This window comes from Myotis lucifugus, unplaced genomic scaffold (assembly GCF_000147115.1).
Source record: "Myotis lucifugus unplaced genomic scaffold, Myoluc2.0 scaffold_30, whole genome shotgun sequence".
NCBI classification, from domain to species: Eukaryota; Metazoa; Chordata; class Mammalia; order Chiroptera; family Vespertilionidae; genus Myotis; species Myotis lucifugus.
Genome location: NW_005871078.1, coordinates 8,027,411 through 8,043,892, shown reverse-complemented (window position 1 = coordinate 8,043,892; position 16,482 = coordinate 8,027,411). Strand labels below are relative to the sequence as shown.

At 34.8% G+C, this 16,482-nt stretch overlaps 1 protein-coding gene across 1 annotated transcript in view; it reads right to left on the bottom strand.

Annotated features, from left to right (window-relative positions):
- Positions 1 to 2,935: 2,935 nt before the first annotated feature.
- The window catches only part of ERGIC2 (ERGIC and golgi 2), a 35,133-nt gene continuing 21,586 nt past the window's right edge, over positions 2,936 to 16,482 (bottom strand). The window contains exons 9-14 of the mRNA XM_006086758.3: positions 14,500 to 14,555; positions 13,541 to 13,639; positions 8,526 to 8,623; positions 5,410 to 5,572; positions 4,319 to 4,401; positions 2,936 to 4,153 (exon numbers count right to left, since the gene is read on the bottom strand). Coding sequence (XP_006086820.1) covers positions 4,091 to 4,153; positions 4,319 to 4,401; positions 5,410 to 5,572; positions 8,526 to 8,623; positions 13,541 to 13,639; positions 14,500 to 14,555 — 562 coding nt within the window. The 3' untranslated portion in view covers positions 2,936 to 4,090. The remainder of the gene's footprint in view (positions 4,154 to 4,318; positions 4,402 to 5,409; positions 5,573 to 8,525; positions 8,624 to 13,540; positions 13,640 to 14,499; positions 14,556 to 16,482) is intronic.

Genomic DNA, 16,482 nt, shown 5'->3' with positions numbered 1-16,482 from the left:
ATCAAGTATTCATTTTGACTTTTGATTACATGGAAATTTGAATTAAAATTGTTTTTCTTTTTCAGTATTGTGTCTTTAACTCTCCCTGAGAAAAAAATGTAATCATCCCAAGAACCTACCAGTTTAATACAAATTAACATATAAGTACATAATGCTCCACTTTTTCTGACCATTAATAGGGTAGCATTTATATGCTGCAGTGTTTTCTACCTGTCGTATTAGAGACATGACATAGTTCTCTTGTAAGCAGTAAAAGCAGATAGGTATCTGTATGAAAGAAGTGATTTTAAATCAAGACTAACAATTATTTGAGTGCCTAATATATACAGTGCAATGAGGGAAAAAAAACCTCCTACTTTTGGGGGGAAGGGGATGGTAAGTAGAAAGAAAAGGTATTTATATTTGAAAAGTTTTGGTAACCCCTATATTCTGCACTCACTAAATACCCGATACAGTAATAAATACTACTGAGTTGAAGACAGTCACCACCTAAGGCAATTAATATTAGAGAAAGTTAGGTCAGATGGACAGAACTCAGAAAAAACATTTCTCACAATTTTATACTAACCTAACATCATTATCTCCACTTATCACTTTAAAATAACTGATTTAGAATCTCAAGGTAAATAGACTGATCCAAGGGACTAACACCCAAATAATGTGTTCTCTCACAATAAAGTTAATAGTTAATGTAGGTCAGCCTAAAATTTCCAAAAACATAAATAATCTGCAAAGTTCACAGGAGTCACATGCAAATTTCCACGTGGCTATTTTTCTAGAACTGCAAATCTAATGTTCTGGAAACATAAGCAACTACCTATCCTAAAATGTAATGGTTGCTCCATATGCCCACACAGAAGTATGGAAAAATGCTCAGTGCTAGATTACTTTACATATATAAGTTAGTACTTGAATTACTAACCTCAGACATGAAAACAGAATGTATGTAATTTAGCCCTCCCCTTACACCATTAAAAAATTAAGACATCTTAGTCAGTCCTTTATGAATTAAGTTTGTATTAAAGATTGTAAATTTTGTTTGCATTCATAAATTTTTTTAAAAATTCAGTGCTTTGTATCATAAAATGCATGAGAAAAGCATATTAAATTATCTGAGTTGAAAATAGAATTTTGTAATTCTGAGTTAAGCTTTTCCAAGAGGTAGTCTGAAGTGTACAAATACTGTAGCAGAGAATTATTCACCTAAATATTTCATCTCTTCTTATAGGCCAAGGTATGCAAATAATTAAAAAAAAACATTTCATATAATTCAAGGTCTCAACTTCAAAATATTTAGACTGAAATATATGTGTAGATATTATGAACAGCCTAATAAAAAGGATTGAGTTAATAAAGTTAGGTATCCTACTGAAGGCATCCCCAGGCATAAGCCGAATAGGTCACTACATACAGTGTTCAAAGCAACACTTGGTGAGATCAGAACACCTAACAAATCTTAATATACAGGTATACTTCATCATCCATCATCCAAAGGGCTGACAAGAATCTTATGTTTTGATTGCCAAAAAATCTGATCTTGCTATTCAAGGAATTTCAGCTGGAAATCTTTCTTAATTTTTAAAATGAAAATCAATAGCAAAGCAAGATTTTGCTTTGAAGAAATTCCTTTCATAGTTTTAATGGGAAAAAATAATTCCATTAACATTTCAATATGGTATGTGAAAAACATGAAAACAATTAAAAATCATATAAGTACCTAAATAATTTTTAAAATTCTTCTTAAAGTATATATGCACCCCTATGTTCATAGCAGCACAATTTACAATAGCTAAGATCAGGAAACAGCCCAAGTGCCCATCAGTAGATGAGAGGATAAAAAAGCTGTGGTACATTTATAACATGAAATACTATGCAGCAGTAAAAAGGAAGATCACTTACCCTTTGAGATGGCATGGAGGGACCTGGAAAGTATTATACTAAGCAAAATAAGCCAGTCAGAGAAATACAAATATCACAATTATGTGGAATCTAATGAACAAAATAAACTGATGAACAAATAGATCCAGGTATATAGAAGCATAGAACAGACTGCAGAACCTCAGAGGGAAGGCAGGGGAAGGTGGATGGGTGGGAAGTGATCAACCAAAAACTTATATGCATATATAGATGTATAACCCATGGTCACAGACAATAGGGTGGTGAAGGCCTGGGGCAGGGGGGCAGGCTAGAAGGGGTTATTGGGGGGAAAAGGGAACATGTGTAATACTTTCAACAATGAAGATTTAAAAATTTTAAGAGATAGTTAACTGCTATAATCCTACAAGAAAGAAAATAATTCTAAATGGTTATTGTCTTTCCTCCCATTAAAAAACAAAACCCCTGAAATTTGATGGAATTCTCTGACAAGCAGACTCACAGAACCAACAGTCTAATAAAAATAGCTAAAATTCTAATTCTCTCCAGTTAAAATTCCTTTTGAGAGATGCTCTATTAGTTTCTAGTCTTTCATTGGAAATATCTGAAGAAATAAAAAACATATTCATTATTTGGAATTTTCTGGATTCAAATATGTTTCAAAGCCTGTTATGTCACCTGTATTAATCAGTTAACTTTGTGGCTTTTAATGATAAACTACATTTTAAACATTGATGCTTGTTATTTTCTGCAAAATACCATTCAACATAAGCTTTACTGCAAAGTTTTTTCAGTATTTCTCCTCTCCATTACATTACTGTCCAAACTGTTTTCAAGAAACCATTTTACTTTTTAAAAAAATCCATTTGAAAAACTACAGCTTGTGACAGCCTGTCCTCTAAAAACCATGATTTTTAAATCTAGCTTTTTAGCCTTGGCCTTGGTACTTACCCGGAATTTTTGTTTCCCTATTTCCCTAAGTGATTTACACCATGGGGATTGGTTGAAGATTCTTCTACTAACATTAAGTATTACAAAAGGAAACTTATGTTGGCATACATATTCCAAATAAGTTTTTAATGGTACCTGAATGATATCTCCCTCTCATTTTTAATCTTTTATAGTCTGAAAATTTTAAATCAAGTCTTAAATAGTAAGAAAGACAGAACAACACAATCTAATACAGAATCAACCACATTCAGAACATTCTGAATGCAAATACCTCTTTCATCCAGTTTAATAGTTTAACGGAAATCATTTAATGATAACCTCTCAGATATGACATCTTGTTTTACTTAAATAGCTGCCTCACACTTTTATTTTATTTAAAGTTACCCTGTCACCTACTCACCACAGCATGTATAAAATATTCTACTTTTCTTAATATTTTACAAACTGATAATTTTCATTATCAGTAGTGTATCTTTTTATTACTCACCCCCTGCTCCCACAGTATACCAACAATATGATCAGATTAGAAAATTTAGCATCTTTTAAAAACATGTGCTTTCTTTTCCCTGTATTAGTGCCCACCATCCAATTTGTGAATGATTCCAGTTACATATTATAGCACCTATGTATCTGCCCCTGTAAGAATTCACCTTGGTCTTTGAATTCACCTGCCTTGAATAGTTAAAAAAGTCAATAGCCAGAGGTTAAAGAAAAGCAGTTACCTTCAAAAGACCAAACTATGGGATAAATGGTCTTGTCATTATGGCTTAACGTTAATATGGCTATGGCATGTGAACCCATCCCTGTTTACCTTTATTAACAAGGTGACCTGATCACAACTTTTTAAAGTTTAGACTAGTTTTCCATATTTTATTCTGACATCATATTTTAAAAACAAAAGGACGCAGACATTAGCACTATTAATGCCTTTTTCTTTAGATGTGGTTTGACCTCTTTCCTTCAGCCTCTTCAAGGTCCGATTTCGACACTGCCCATTTGCTGTGAAAATATCAGAAGGGGTCATCTTCGAAGCACTATTCCAGTTGGACTTATTCACTGATTAGCTGCATAATTTCTTCTAAGACATTTGTAACAGACACAACATATATAGGATTTCAGTTTGGGTTTTTTCTTTTTTTTCTAGGTATGATTCCTGCTTTTCATTCATGTTTTTTTTTTCTTTTGAATATATTGCACAATATTTTATTATTAAAAAAGGTTTGATGTCTCAGGCAAAAAGTTTTTCTCCTTCACCTAGGAGGTGCTAATGTGTACTATTTTCTAAAAGAGGTAAGTGGTTGTCTGTGTGGCCATCCTCAAAGGGAACCTAGGGAGAAAAAGACCAAAGAATCAGTTTTACTCATTATACTAGTTCCTCTAAACACAAGGCTTTATTGGGGACAATTTTTTTCTGGGCACCAAAAGATACTGTTTAGATTTAACAATAGTACTACGAGCTAGAGATCAGTACCATTTATACTATACCACTTACAGAATTGACGGGTTTATAGGATCCAAGTCTGAAACGACAGCAAATTATTTCAACTATAAATTTTCCAATTCCATGTAACATGCCTGTAATAAAAAAATGTTTTAATTAAATTATGCTATAATGTAATTATTTCCTAAATAATATAAAACTGAACTATAATGGTATAGATTAAGGAAAGAAAGCAGTCAGCTTTACTCCCACAGTTAAAAGTAATGACAGTTAAATTTTAAAACAAATGAATTTATTTTCAAAATCACAAGATCCAATGATTCCTGAACTTGACAAAGTAATCTTTTCAAGAGTGCTTAATACATCTTCCACCCACATAATTTTAAAAAATAAATACCAGCACCACAAATTTAAATGCATTTAAATGAAACAATGACAAAGACTTTTATAAGAAAAGCTAGTCATTTATCTAAAAAATATAATTCAAAGTATATAAACTACTCAGTCCATGTAATACTCAATATGGGTTGGGGATAAAGAAAGAACTATTTCCTTTCTCTATTTATTGTACTTAACTCTTACAATTCTGCAAGTAATTATCTTTGAGAGAACCCCATAGTATCGGGGCAAAAAGGTCAAAATCATAAAAACACTGACTGAACTATCACATAGTTCCAAGTACCATAAGATATTATTTTACATATCATACAATTAAAAATACTTTAAAACAAATAGAAAATTTACATTCAAGTGTCTACTATTTCTAGGCATTTTCTCATCTAATTCTACAACACACTTGCAAGTTAGGAACCATTATTTCCTTTTTTATAGATGAGAAAACAATTTCAGAAAAGGTAGGAGATTTATACAAGGCTATCACTATGTAAATGGGAGAACTTGGATTCACTTCCAGGATCTGTCTAGCTCACTAAGTAATCTCCCTTAAATCACTGAATGCAGTGAGTTTAGGTATGCTTAATCCATTAATTTTGGAGATTTGGAATGAAGTCTTAAAAGAAAAAGTTCTTTAAATATCAAAACATGAGAAAGTGTATATTTTTTGCCCCTTTTAAGTACAAACATCCTAATTTCAGTGTCAGCAACAGTTTTAGAAATTAGACAAAAAAGGAATGAATCTTAACCTGTTGTTGAAAAGATTCCTCCAATGATACCACAGAGTCTTACAAAAAACTGCCAGAATGGCATATGCTCTTCAGTAACTGTCACCATAAGAGAACTGAGATCATATTTCATAAATATCCCAGAGAATCCATGGCTGCCTGCAGCATGATTAATGACACGTTCCTAAAGGAAGGCAGAGGAAGGGGAGAGAGAGGAGGAGAAGCAAAACAGGACTTATGTCAGCTGGTTACGTACATACAGTCACTATGAAGCCCTACACCCCTACTGTGGGAGAGGGACATCCAAACCTCTGCACGAACTGCCCCACTAGTCTAGGGTCTTAAGAGACAATCAAATTGTTCTGTATTCTTTGAGTGGTTAGCTTTAGAAGCAATCTGAAGGAGAAAATTATTCTTTCTGATTTTCTCTAAAAGGTCACTTAACATACAAATTTTCTATTGAGCTCAAGAGCTTATAACTAACTATGTGGGACATTCTTCATTGACCAAATCAATGAAAACTAAATTCTTATTTTGACATATTTTTTATATTTCTTTGCTAAGCACTTACAAAATAATCATTTACTTCCTGTTATTTAAATGATCAGATTTAAAAACAAACAATTTCACTCTCTGCTGTTCATTTTAAACATGAGATATAGTACAGGAAAAAAAATAGTGCATTAATTTTAAAGATATCAATATTTGGTTTAAACTGGTTCAGTGTTTAAAAATTTGTTTTCTTGAAAGAAATGAAACTAAAATTATAAACCTACCACACTGCACACTAAGAAAATATTCTATTTCATTCATTCTGTTTACACTTCAAAATCAAGTTTGCAAACTTTCTAAAACATTTCTATTATAGCTCAAAACAACTATACTATCACAATGCTTTGTTATGACTTTTATTGTCAGGCCCTACCTATTTTGACTCAGCTACAATTGAACTGCAAGCTTTAGAATACAAATAACAAGGTAAGTTAAAACAATTTTATTTGGACATTATAAAACCCGTCCCCCTATTAACACAATAGAGCCTTATAAAGCCATTGTTCAAGTTTCCAATAAAGTGACTTCATCTTAAAGCCCTGATAAGTTCAGCCATGCCAAAATATACTCTCACCACCTCTATGGATGAAAGATATTTCAGGGATCAATCAGACTATCCATGGAACAAAAGACTAATAATGATCCCCTTTGGGTTGCAGGACCAATGAAGGCCAGTCCTCCCAATTTCTGTCCCCCTCATCTTCCACTTTACCAACTCCAGGTACTCCTTTTGTGCTTTTTGTTTCTTAAGTGAAACACAACTGTTTTAGTCACCTTATTGGCACAAACATACTCTGCAATGGTCAAATGCTCTGGGATTCTATTTTTTATTTTATTTAATTCTTTAAAATAGAGGCCTGGTGCACAAAATTTCATACACTGGAGTGTGTGTGTGTGTGTGTGTGTGTGTGTGTGTGTGTGTCCCTCTGCCCGGCCTGTGCCCGCTCGCAGTCCAAGACTCCTTGGGGGATATCTGCCTGCCAGCTTAAGTGGGCCTAAGCTGGTTGGCGGACATCCCTTTTGCAGTCCAGGACACCTCACTCCTTACCGCCCACCTGCAGCAGAGGTGGGAGAGGCTCCTGCCACTGCCCTGCGCTCGCCAGCCATGAGCCCAGCTTCTGGCTGAGCGGCACTCCCCCTATGGGAACACACTGACCACTGGGGGCAGCTCCTGCATTGAGCGTCTGACCCCTGGTGGTCAGTGCATGTCATAGCAACCAGTCGTTCTGCCATTTGGTTGATTTGCATATTAGGGTTTTATTATATAGGATATATCATGAAGATAATTTTGTATTGGTATACAGTTATATATTTTCTCTCTTTTTTTAAAGTTGCATGTTCCTCAATTGTGGATGTACCACTTAAGTTGTTTCTAGTATTCTATAAATAACACAAAGAATACCCTCATACACACATCACTGTGATATTTTCTCTATTTTTATCCTTGTATTCAACTCCTAGAACTGGGATTACTGAGTCATTGTATAGATACTGCCAGATTCCCTTCCTTAGAGACTATGCTGTTTTGCATTGCCATAGCAATGATGTGTGCCTGTTTTCCCCAAAGCTTGGCCACTATGTAGACCGACATCAGGTGGTGCCAATCTTAGTGAGAAATGGTATCTCCCTACCCATACAGAAATGCAGAAAAGCACAATATATACTTGTGTACACTTTACCTAGTTACACACACACACAGTTATTATACCAGTACATACTTGATTCCCCTGCTGAGTCATGTGAAAAGTTTTAAACACATGACACTTCACCCCTACAATATTTAGTATTTAATCTAAGAATAAGGAAAATTCTATAAGCATTAAGGACAAAGCCATCACAAAGTATAAGACTATTAAAAGAAAACTCCATCTCAAGCAAATTTTTAAGTACTTAAATTTGCCTTAGAATTCTTCTGAATACTACTATTTGAATATTTACCATTCTTAAACACAGTAAGAAAACATGACCCCAGAATAGATGAGAAATATTAAACTGTCCAATTCCAGCACTCTGATCCTCACTGTCATATTTATTTATAAGGCCAATGCACCCTAAGGTTGCAGAACACTTGTCCTCTTAAGTAGACAAAGCACAAGTCAGGAAGACAAACCCTCAAAATCTGTTATCTGAGCCACAATAAGCATGCATGACCAAGGTTAGATACATTAATTAAAAAGGAAGTAACACAGCAATCAGAGAATCTGCCAGCAAATAAGAAAACTGTTTATACCAATACATGAGAAAACATTACAAAATTAAGATATTAAGACTAAAATAATTAATGCCATCAATTTAATAACTTTGAGTTAATTGAATACAAAACCTTCCAGATTAAAAAAAATATATATACTACTTCTTTTCTTTCACTAGAACATATTAACACCCATTTCTCTACTTCTTTTCTTTCACTAGAACATATTAAGACCCATTTCTGGTATTTTATTGTCTTAAAATATTAATGCATTTCAATTTTTCAACAAATTTAAATGGGGGAGGGCACCAACTGAAAGTACAACCTTATTATGTAGCAGGAGGAATATAAAATGCTAAAAAAAAAATCATTCTATTAATTGGATTTAACTTACCCTTTCTGTCACAGAAAACTGATGGGTGTCTGCTGAAATTTTGTATGTATGCAGTTTTGTTGGCACAACTGTAATAAAATATTGGAACATCTGGTTGTCTAGAATAAAAACAAATTGTGTTTTCCATCAATCCAGTAGCAACAAAACTACTGCCAAACATATCCTCCTTCTATTAAATACACTAATAGAAACGTAATGCTTGTGACTAAACGTCTAACAAAAAGTAATTTTAAAAGACTAAATGAAATCAATATAATACTTGATAAAATAATTTCTCAGTAAGCAGTCACATACGTATCTTTTATAAGATATTTAAAAGGATGAACTAGTCACTTAGATATCTTTGTAATCATTACCATCCTTATATCAAATATGGAAAATAAAAGTAGCATTCCTTTACAGTACAAAAACTAGTAAGAGAAAAGTTACAATATTCTAACCATCACAGGACATATTTTCAGTTTCTACTAATATCTTAAAATATGTAAGTAAACCAACACTGAATTAGCCACCCTTTGGTTAAATGTAAGGAAATTGATACCACAGCAGAAACTAACTAAAGGAACTATTCAAGGATGGCTTGGGTTATTGTGTAATCAAAAGGATCATATTTATAGTCACTAGAGGCCCAGTGCACGAATTTGTGCACGGGTGGGGTCCCTCGGCCTGGCTGGCGATCGGGGCCGTGGGAGGTTGGCCAGCTGGGGGGAGGAGCCACGGGAGATTGGCTGTGGGAGCACAATGACCACCAGGGGGCAGCTCCTGCGTTAAGCGTCTGCGCCCTGGTGGTCAGTGTGCGTCATAGTGACCAGTTGTTCGGTTGTTCAGGCTTTTATATATAAAGATTAGGCATGTCTAGGTTTAGTACAAGTCATAAATACCATTATATTACTAATTTTTAATTCTAAACAATTAACAGTTTACATAGTACAAAACATTAATTCTCTAGGTCTATCCTATATAATAAAAGTGTAATATGCTAATTAGACCAGACAGCCGAACAACCTTCCGGACGAAGCTGGGGCTGCGAGGGAAGCCCAGGTCCCGGGTCCTGGGTCCCTGCCGGCGGCCAGAGGGAAGCCAGCCTGGGTACTGGGTGCCTGCTGGAGGGAAACTCGGGTCCCAGGTGCCAGAGGGAAGCTGGTGCCGACAGCCAAGGGAAGGAAGGCCTACTCTTGCACGAGTTTCGTGCATCGGGCCTCTAGTATTTTATGAAATTCATGGATTAGTTTTGCCTATTCTAGAATTTCATATAAATGGAAGTATACAGTATATACTTTTGTGTGTCTAGTTGTTTTCTTTGCTCAGCATAAATGAATTTTTATTTCTACCAATCCAATGTCTGTCTCCTATCTCAGTCTAATTCTGAATAGGAGAGGGAAGGGTTTTGAATAGGGGAAGGAAGGGTGAAACTATAGATATGAGGCAGAGAGGTATGTATAATGGTTTCTTCACACACTAGCATTAAACAAGTTTCTAACATAATAAATCAAAGCTTGTTTCAATATCATCACTTATTTCTCTTACTACTTGTACCACACTAACTTTAAAAAATAAAGTTTTTTACCAGTTCTCCCATTATTAATTTCAACATAACATCCTAAATATTATCATAGACAATATTAGGGTGAAAGGGTGTCAACTTTGTCTACCACCAGTGCATAGCATATCAATTGTGGATGGTCTTCAGTTTCATCCTTTAGCTTGTTCTTTGATGTAAGGTGAGTTGCTCATTCTGTGCTTAGATTTAGGTGTTTTACAAATAAACTTTATCACAGTGATGGCGAACCTTTTGAGCTCGGCATGTCAGCATTTTGAAAAACCCTAACTTAACTCTGGTGCTGTGTCACATATAGAAATTTTTTGATATTTGCAACCACAGTAAAACAAAGATTTATATTTTTGATATTTATTTTATATATTTAAATGCCATTTAACAAAGAAAAATCAACCAAAAAAATGAGTTCATAGGTTCGCCATCACTGCTCTATCATGTCATAGAGAGAGCAAGCTGAAAGTGATAGGAGAAAAGGTGTTTAGGCTTTAAGTATTTATGAAAAAAGTTGAAACTGAGAGTGGTGAGGCAATAACCAATTATCTCACTCACATATGGGTGAGATAATTAGACTTGTGGGTAAAAATGAAGGACAAAGGGAAACTCTCCACAAGCTGGAGTGAAGTTTCAATGCAATAAATAACAAATCATGGTCAAAGAAATATGACAGGAAAAACTAGAATCCTTTTAATCTGTGGCAAGACAACTACTGAAGATCTATTTGTCTAATGTTAATTCAAGAAAGGGCTACATGTTTGTTAAATAACTTAATTGCCAGTCTGGGGGGTGGGAGGCAGGTGGGGTGCAGTTGAATGAAATGTTGCTGCAAACTACAAATTGTTCCAAAGGTTTTAGATATGTTCAAATCTGCATAGTTTTAAAGGTGTATCTGTTAAGTAATCCCCTCAAAATTTCTGGAGAACATTAAGGAGAAGGTGGTTACCTGAACACAGTAGATTTCTAATGCTAACTTTTTATCCTTTTGAAAAGAGGCCCAAGAGAACATACGTTAGGAGGAGAAGAGTATATCTGCTTTAAAGCTTTGAATAACTTACTGACATTCATCTAGTGGCATTTTATAACATAACTCTAAATACCTACTAGTCTTTTGAATTTAGGAACAAGTAAACTTTAAAAAAGCCTTTTGAAAATTAATATTTATATTTAGAACCACTTCTGTACAGAAATTAATAGTTCATTTTAGCATCATGAAACATAGTATTAGCCAACTTGTTTTCAAATGAACATTTCTAAAGTAATATTTAATGCATTTTGGAATACAATGAACATATACTTAGACTAAAAATTAGATTATAAGAGTTTATAATTTCTACTCAGACATTTCTAAATTCAGTACACTCAAGTGTCCTTAAGTGAAAACATTCTCATACAAACACAAAATACTCTGAAGGTAAGTCAGTATTTTAAGTAAAACATCTTTAATGTATCTGATTATAACACTATACTAGAGGCCCAGTGCATGAAATTCGTGCACGGGGGGAGGGGGGGTCCCCTCAGCCCAGACTGCATCCTCTCCAATCCGGGACATCCCTCTCACAATCCGGGACCGTTGTCTCCTAATTGCTCACCTGCCTGCATGCCTGATTGCCCTAACTGCCCCCCCACCCCCCACCGCTGGCCTGGTCGCCCCTTACTTCCCCCCTCTGCTGGCCTGGTCACCCCTAACTGCCCCCCGATGCTGGCCTGGTCGCCCCTCACTGCCCCCCATGCCGGCCTGGTCGCCCCCAACTGCCCCTCTGCTGAACTGGTCGCCCCTAACTGCCCCCCTGCTGGCCTGGTCGCCCCCAACTGCCCCCTTGCTGGTCTGGTTGCCCCCAACTGTCCCCCCACCGGCCTGGTCGCCCCCAATTTCCCCCCCTGCTGGCCTGGTCACCCCACGCGGCCTGCTGTTTAGTCGTTTGGTCATCCCTCACTAACACCCCTGCCAGCCTTGTCGCCCCATGCAGCCTGCTGTTCCATCGTCTGTCCAGTTGTTTTGGTCATGACGGCCCCTGACTTTTTATATATTAGGATACTAAAAGAGTAAGATATTGAAAATAATATTAATAAAGCTCTTTTAATCAAAAAATGAAATCCTTAATTTCAGTTTTGTAAAGATTTGAATCCCCACTAGTATAGGAAGCTTTAGATGTCCTTAAAAGGTCCTAAAAGTGCAACATGTCATACAATATGACTATTTAAGAAGAGGAAAGGGAACCAAAACCATCAGGAAGCTCAAGAGATTACTTGCTACAAAAGTTAAAAACATAATAATAAGCCACCCATATCTAAATAAACTTAAATTTTAAGTGGAATAGAAGGTTAAAACAGAAACAAAAGGTATCTGTGCTATAATGTACAACAAGCATGTCAAACTTGCGGCCCACATGCGGCCCAGCCTATATAATGGTATGTAAGAAATGTTTTAATAAAAATTTCGTAACTTAATTTTTACAAGATCCTGTTATACTATTAATAATGAACTATGTTTGCTAATAATTACTATAAACATGTTGCATTCATTTCCCTTACGCGCCTTACGTGCAGGCACACCATTTCTCTCCACTAAAACTAGCAGCAAATATTTTAGCAGCCGACTGCCACGTCATTAGTCTTGGACTAACTTGTTTGGTGTGCGCAACAGGAAATATTTCGCTTTCAGAGAGCAAGAAAAATAGGCTTATTTGCATTACACTTATTAATTTGTGCAGTTATTCAGTGTCTGGTAAATTAATGTTCAAGAAAAAATATTTTTATTAAAACGGTCTATTATTTTATGTTAACGATTACTCATTCATTTCAGCCCTTTGTATTCAGCATGTCTCTACTGAAATAAACCTACATTTCTATGAAAATTGAAGCATTTGTTTTTTTGCGGCCCACATAAACTTAAATCTTGTTTATTTGGCCCATATAACTTTTCAATTTGACATGCTTGATGTACAATTTCTATCTGTGTTGATAACCAAACCATTCTAGAATAACTGTAGGTTTCTGATGCCTGCAAAATTCTGCAGAGAGGTTTCCATAGTGGTAAATATGCATTTTAGAACTATGAACCTATACCAAAAAGAAAAATTCTTCTTAGAATGTTGAAACTTCCTTTTGTTCTCATTCTTTTTTTAGTGACTATAGGAAAGCAGTTATGCCCTATTAACACATTAATCTTTCATACATTTAGAGAGTTTTTAAGTTCTACTCCTCCAGCCTACATTAAATTCTAATTTTTTACTCTGTTCTATGGTTCATTTTTTTAACATTTTAAATATTATCCACTGGTAGGACAAAGTCTTTCCACACACATCTCCACTTAAAGTTTATTAACCACTTAAACTACTTAAAGATTTATATGCTTATCTGTTACAAGGGGGTTAAGAGGATTATCAAAAAATGTATTAATATTAAAGATATAAAAAAATTGCCTACATGCAAATTCCAACAATAAGTATTAAGTACTTACAATCTATAGCAATTTTTTCCGTTCCATCTAAAGGATTAATAATTCCTGGAACAAGCTCTCCAAAAGACAAATGATCTATTCTGTGAGAAAAGTTGTATGCTGAGGCAAAAAATAAAACCAATTAAGTGGAGAATTATTATTATTCAAAACACATATTACAGATGGCTTCACATTTTTATCTACTTTCAGATGAAAACATCTAAAATCTGCAGGTGTAATAAAATAGTATTTAAAACCATATTAATTTTGAGAAAAACACATATACATATCTGGGAATTAAATGCATAAAGGTAAGTAAATTCTGATAAAATGCTGTATCTCAAATTTCATGATTATATATAAATCAATGTCTGAGAAATAGTATTACATCTAAGCCTGATAACCCCAAAAATAAGTCTTTCCTGGTCCAATCACCACCTAGTAATAGGGTTATGTTGTTGAAACCACTAGGATGATGTCCATGAATCCAAATAATTAACTGGTCAGGTATATTTTTAATACCCTGCTATATAGGACCAAACAGATTTTATGGACTTTATTACTTTTGTTCTCTAAAGCAGACTTTAAAAACTAAGATTTACGACAATCATTATAAGGAACTAACTTGAATACTGTATATGTCCATATTTAGATATTAAAATAAACTTGAAATATGTTTCCTTCATTATCTATAGAAATTAGCAGAAATGTGCACAAAGTAATATAAAGCACACTAGGCTGTCCTCCCTAACCTGGGCAACTTCTGAGCCATTACTAAACAGAAGATAGGAGCTTAAGGACAGGAGAATATGGATTAGAGTCGGTAAATTTAATCATTTATTTTCTCCTATAAATATGTTTTCAAAACAGTCCACTTTTAAAGCCCTATCTTGCACCCGCACTAAAATAAACAAATAATCGAACAAAACACTTTTCTTTCAAGGACCTCTTCATGGAAAAATATTTCAGAAACTGCTTACAGTCATGGTTGACAAGTGCTGCCAAATGTGCATGACCTCGGGGATGTGGAATTGCCCTGAAAGGAGGAAAAAAGATTAAAGAAACTAAAATAATTAGTTAAATATATAACTAAATTAAAATCTGAAGAGGGATCTTATCTTTTCTAAGTTATATAATTTTCTTAACATTGGCCTATGATTTGTTAGTCTACTCATCTCAACAATTTAATAAACTGAGGGTTGGCAAACTTTTTCTGTAAAGATTCAGATAGTAAATATTTTAAGCTTTGTGGGCCAAGATACAAAATTGAAGATATTATATAGTTAGGTACATAAATAAACTTTCAACTTCAAATGAGCATGGCTAACATTTTACAGTAAAACTTTATTTTTGGATACTGAAATTTGAATTTTATATGTTTTTCATGTGCTATGATATATTACTCCACGTAAATTTCCGTGAAGGAAAGGTTATTGAAAATCAGAGGGCACTGGGGGGAGGCATTTTCAGTTGTCACAGTCATTGGGGAGAAGCTCTATTGGCATTTAGTGGTCAGAGGCCAAGGAAGCAAGGCAACCTGCAAGGCAATGACAGTCTCACACAAAATAAAATTGTCCCACATCATGCAAAACTGTCCCACATCTTGCATGACACTCTAAAAGGCATTTACATAGGTGGAAAACCTATGTATAATGACCTGAGTCTAGAACTTAACTCTATTTATCTAAAAAAAGTACTTTGTTGTAGTTTCAATATACACTAAATTTCCCAGGAAACAGATGTAATGTTATTTTTGTTTTGTTCATAGTATTACAAAAGTTGTTCACTATTTCAGAGTATCAGTTCAACAATAGAAATACCATTCATGATATTTGAGTGGCCAACACATCTGTTTGTCTGCATTTGCAGCTGTTGTAATGAGACATATAAGTGGCAAACATCTGCCTACTTCACTGCCTTATCTAATGTAATCATGCTCAACAATCTGCATATTGAAATAGTTCTCCTATATAATACAGTTGAAAATGATACTGTGCTTGAGAGGTAATGTGAGATCTTACAAAAAAAAATCAATATTGAATTTGACAAACCTATTATCAAAAAATTAGGAGTGGTTTATAGGATACTTCAGAGGTGATAAGGATAAGATGCAAACCAGATGCTTTTCAATTTGGCCTCTCATTGCTGGAATAAGTTTTCACATGAAGAGATAGGTGAAACTAGGAACGAAGAATATAATTATGGATGCTCATACAGTATTTGTTAACAGAGTTTTGCCCTTTCACAGTTAGCTCTAGAGTAGGATACTGTTTGTTAGGTTTGAAGTAGGATATTGTTTGTTTCCAAAAATATAATAAAACCTTCTATATTTCTCTGAGCCAACTAGTATTTGCCTGTATGACACCAAGAAATTCTAAGATTCCCAGCTATAGGTTGGGAATGAAGAGAGTGAGTGGTGACAACAGTAATAAAACAACAAAAAAATAGCCTGGCCCGTGTGGCTCAGTAGTTGAGTGTCAACCTGTGAACCAGGAGGTCACAGTTCAATTGCAGGTCAGGGCACATGCCTGGGTTGCCCTCGGTCCCCAGTAAGGGGTGTGCAGGAGGCAGCTAATCAATGATTCTCTTTCATCATAGATATTTCTATCTCTCTTCTCCCTTACTCTATGAAATCAATACATATTTAAAAAAAGAATGTTAAAAAGAATTGGACAACAAAGACAAAGAAATGTTTGATCTGATCACTATAAATACTGAAATAATTTTGCATAAAATTCTCATGCTGTCTAAATATATATACAATCTTCAGCTACTCTCTTTCCTGCTTTGTAACCTTTCCCTGAGCGTAGATGCCTTTCTCTCCTTTATATATAAAACTGCTAATCATCCACTAGTTTGAACAGTTATGGTTATCCTCAATAAAGCCTCTGCTGACAAGCAAAGTAGGTCAGGTACCTTGTTATATAGTTTCTTATCAATCATACTTCTCCTTTTTAGGTTCA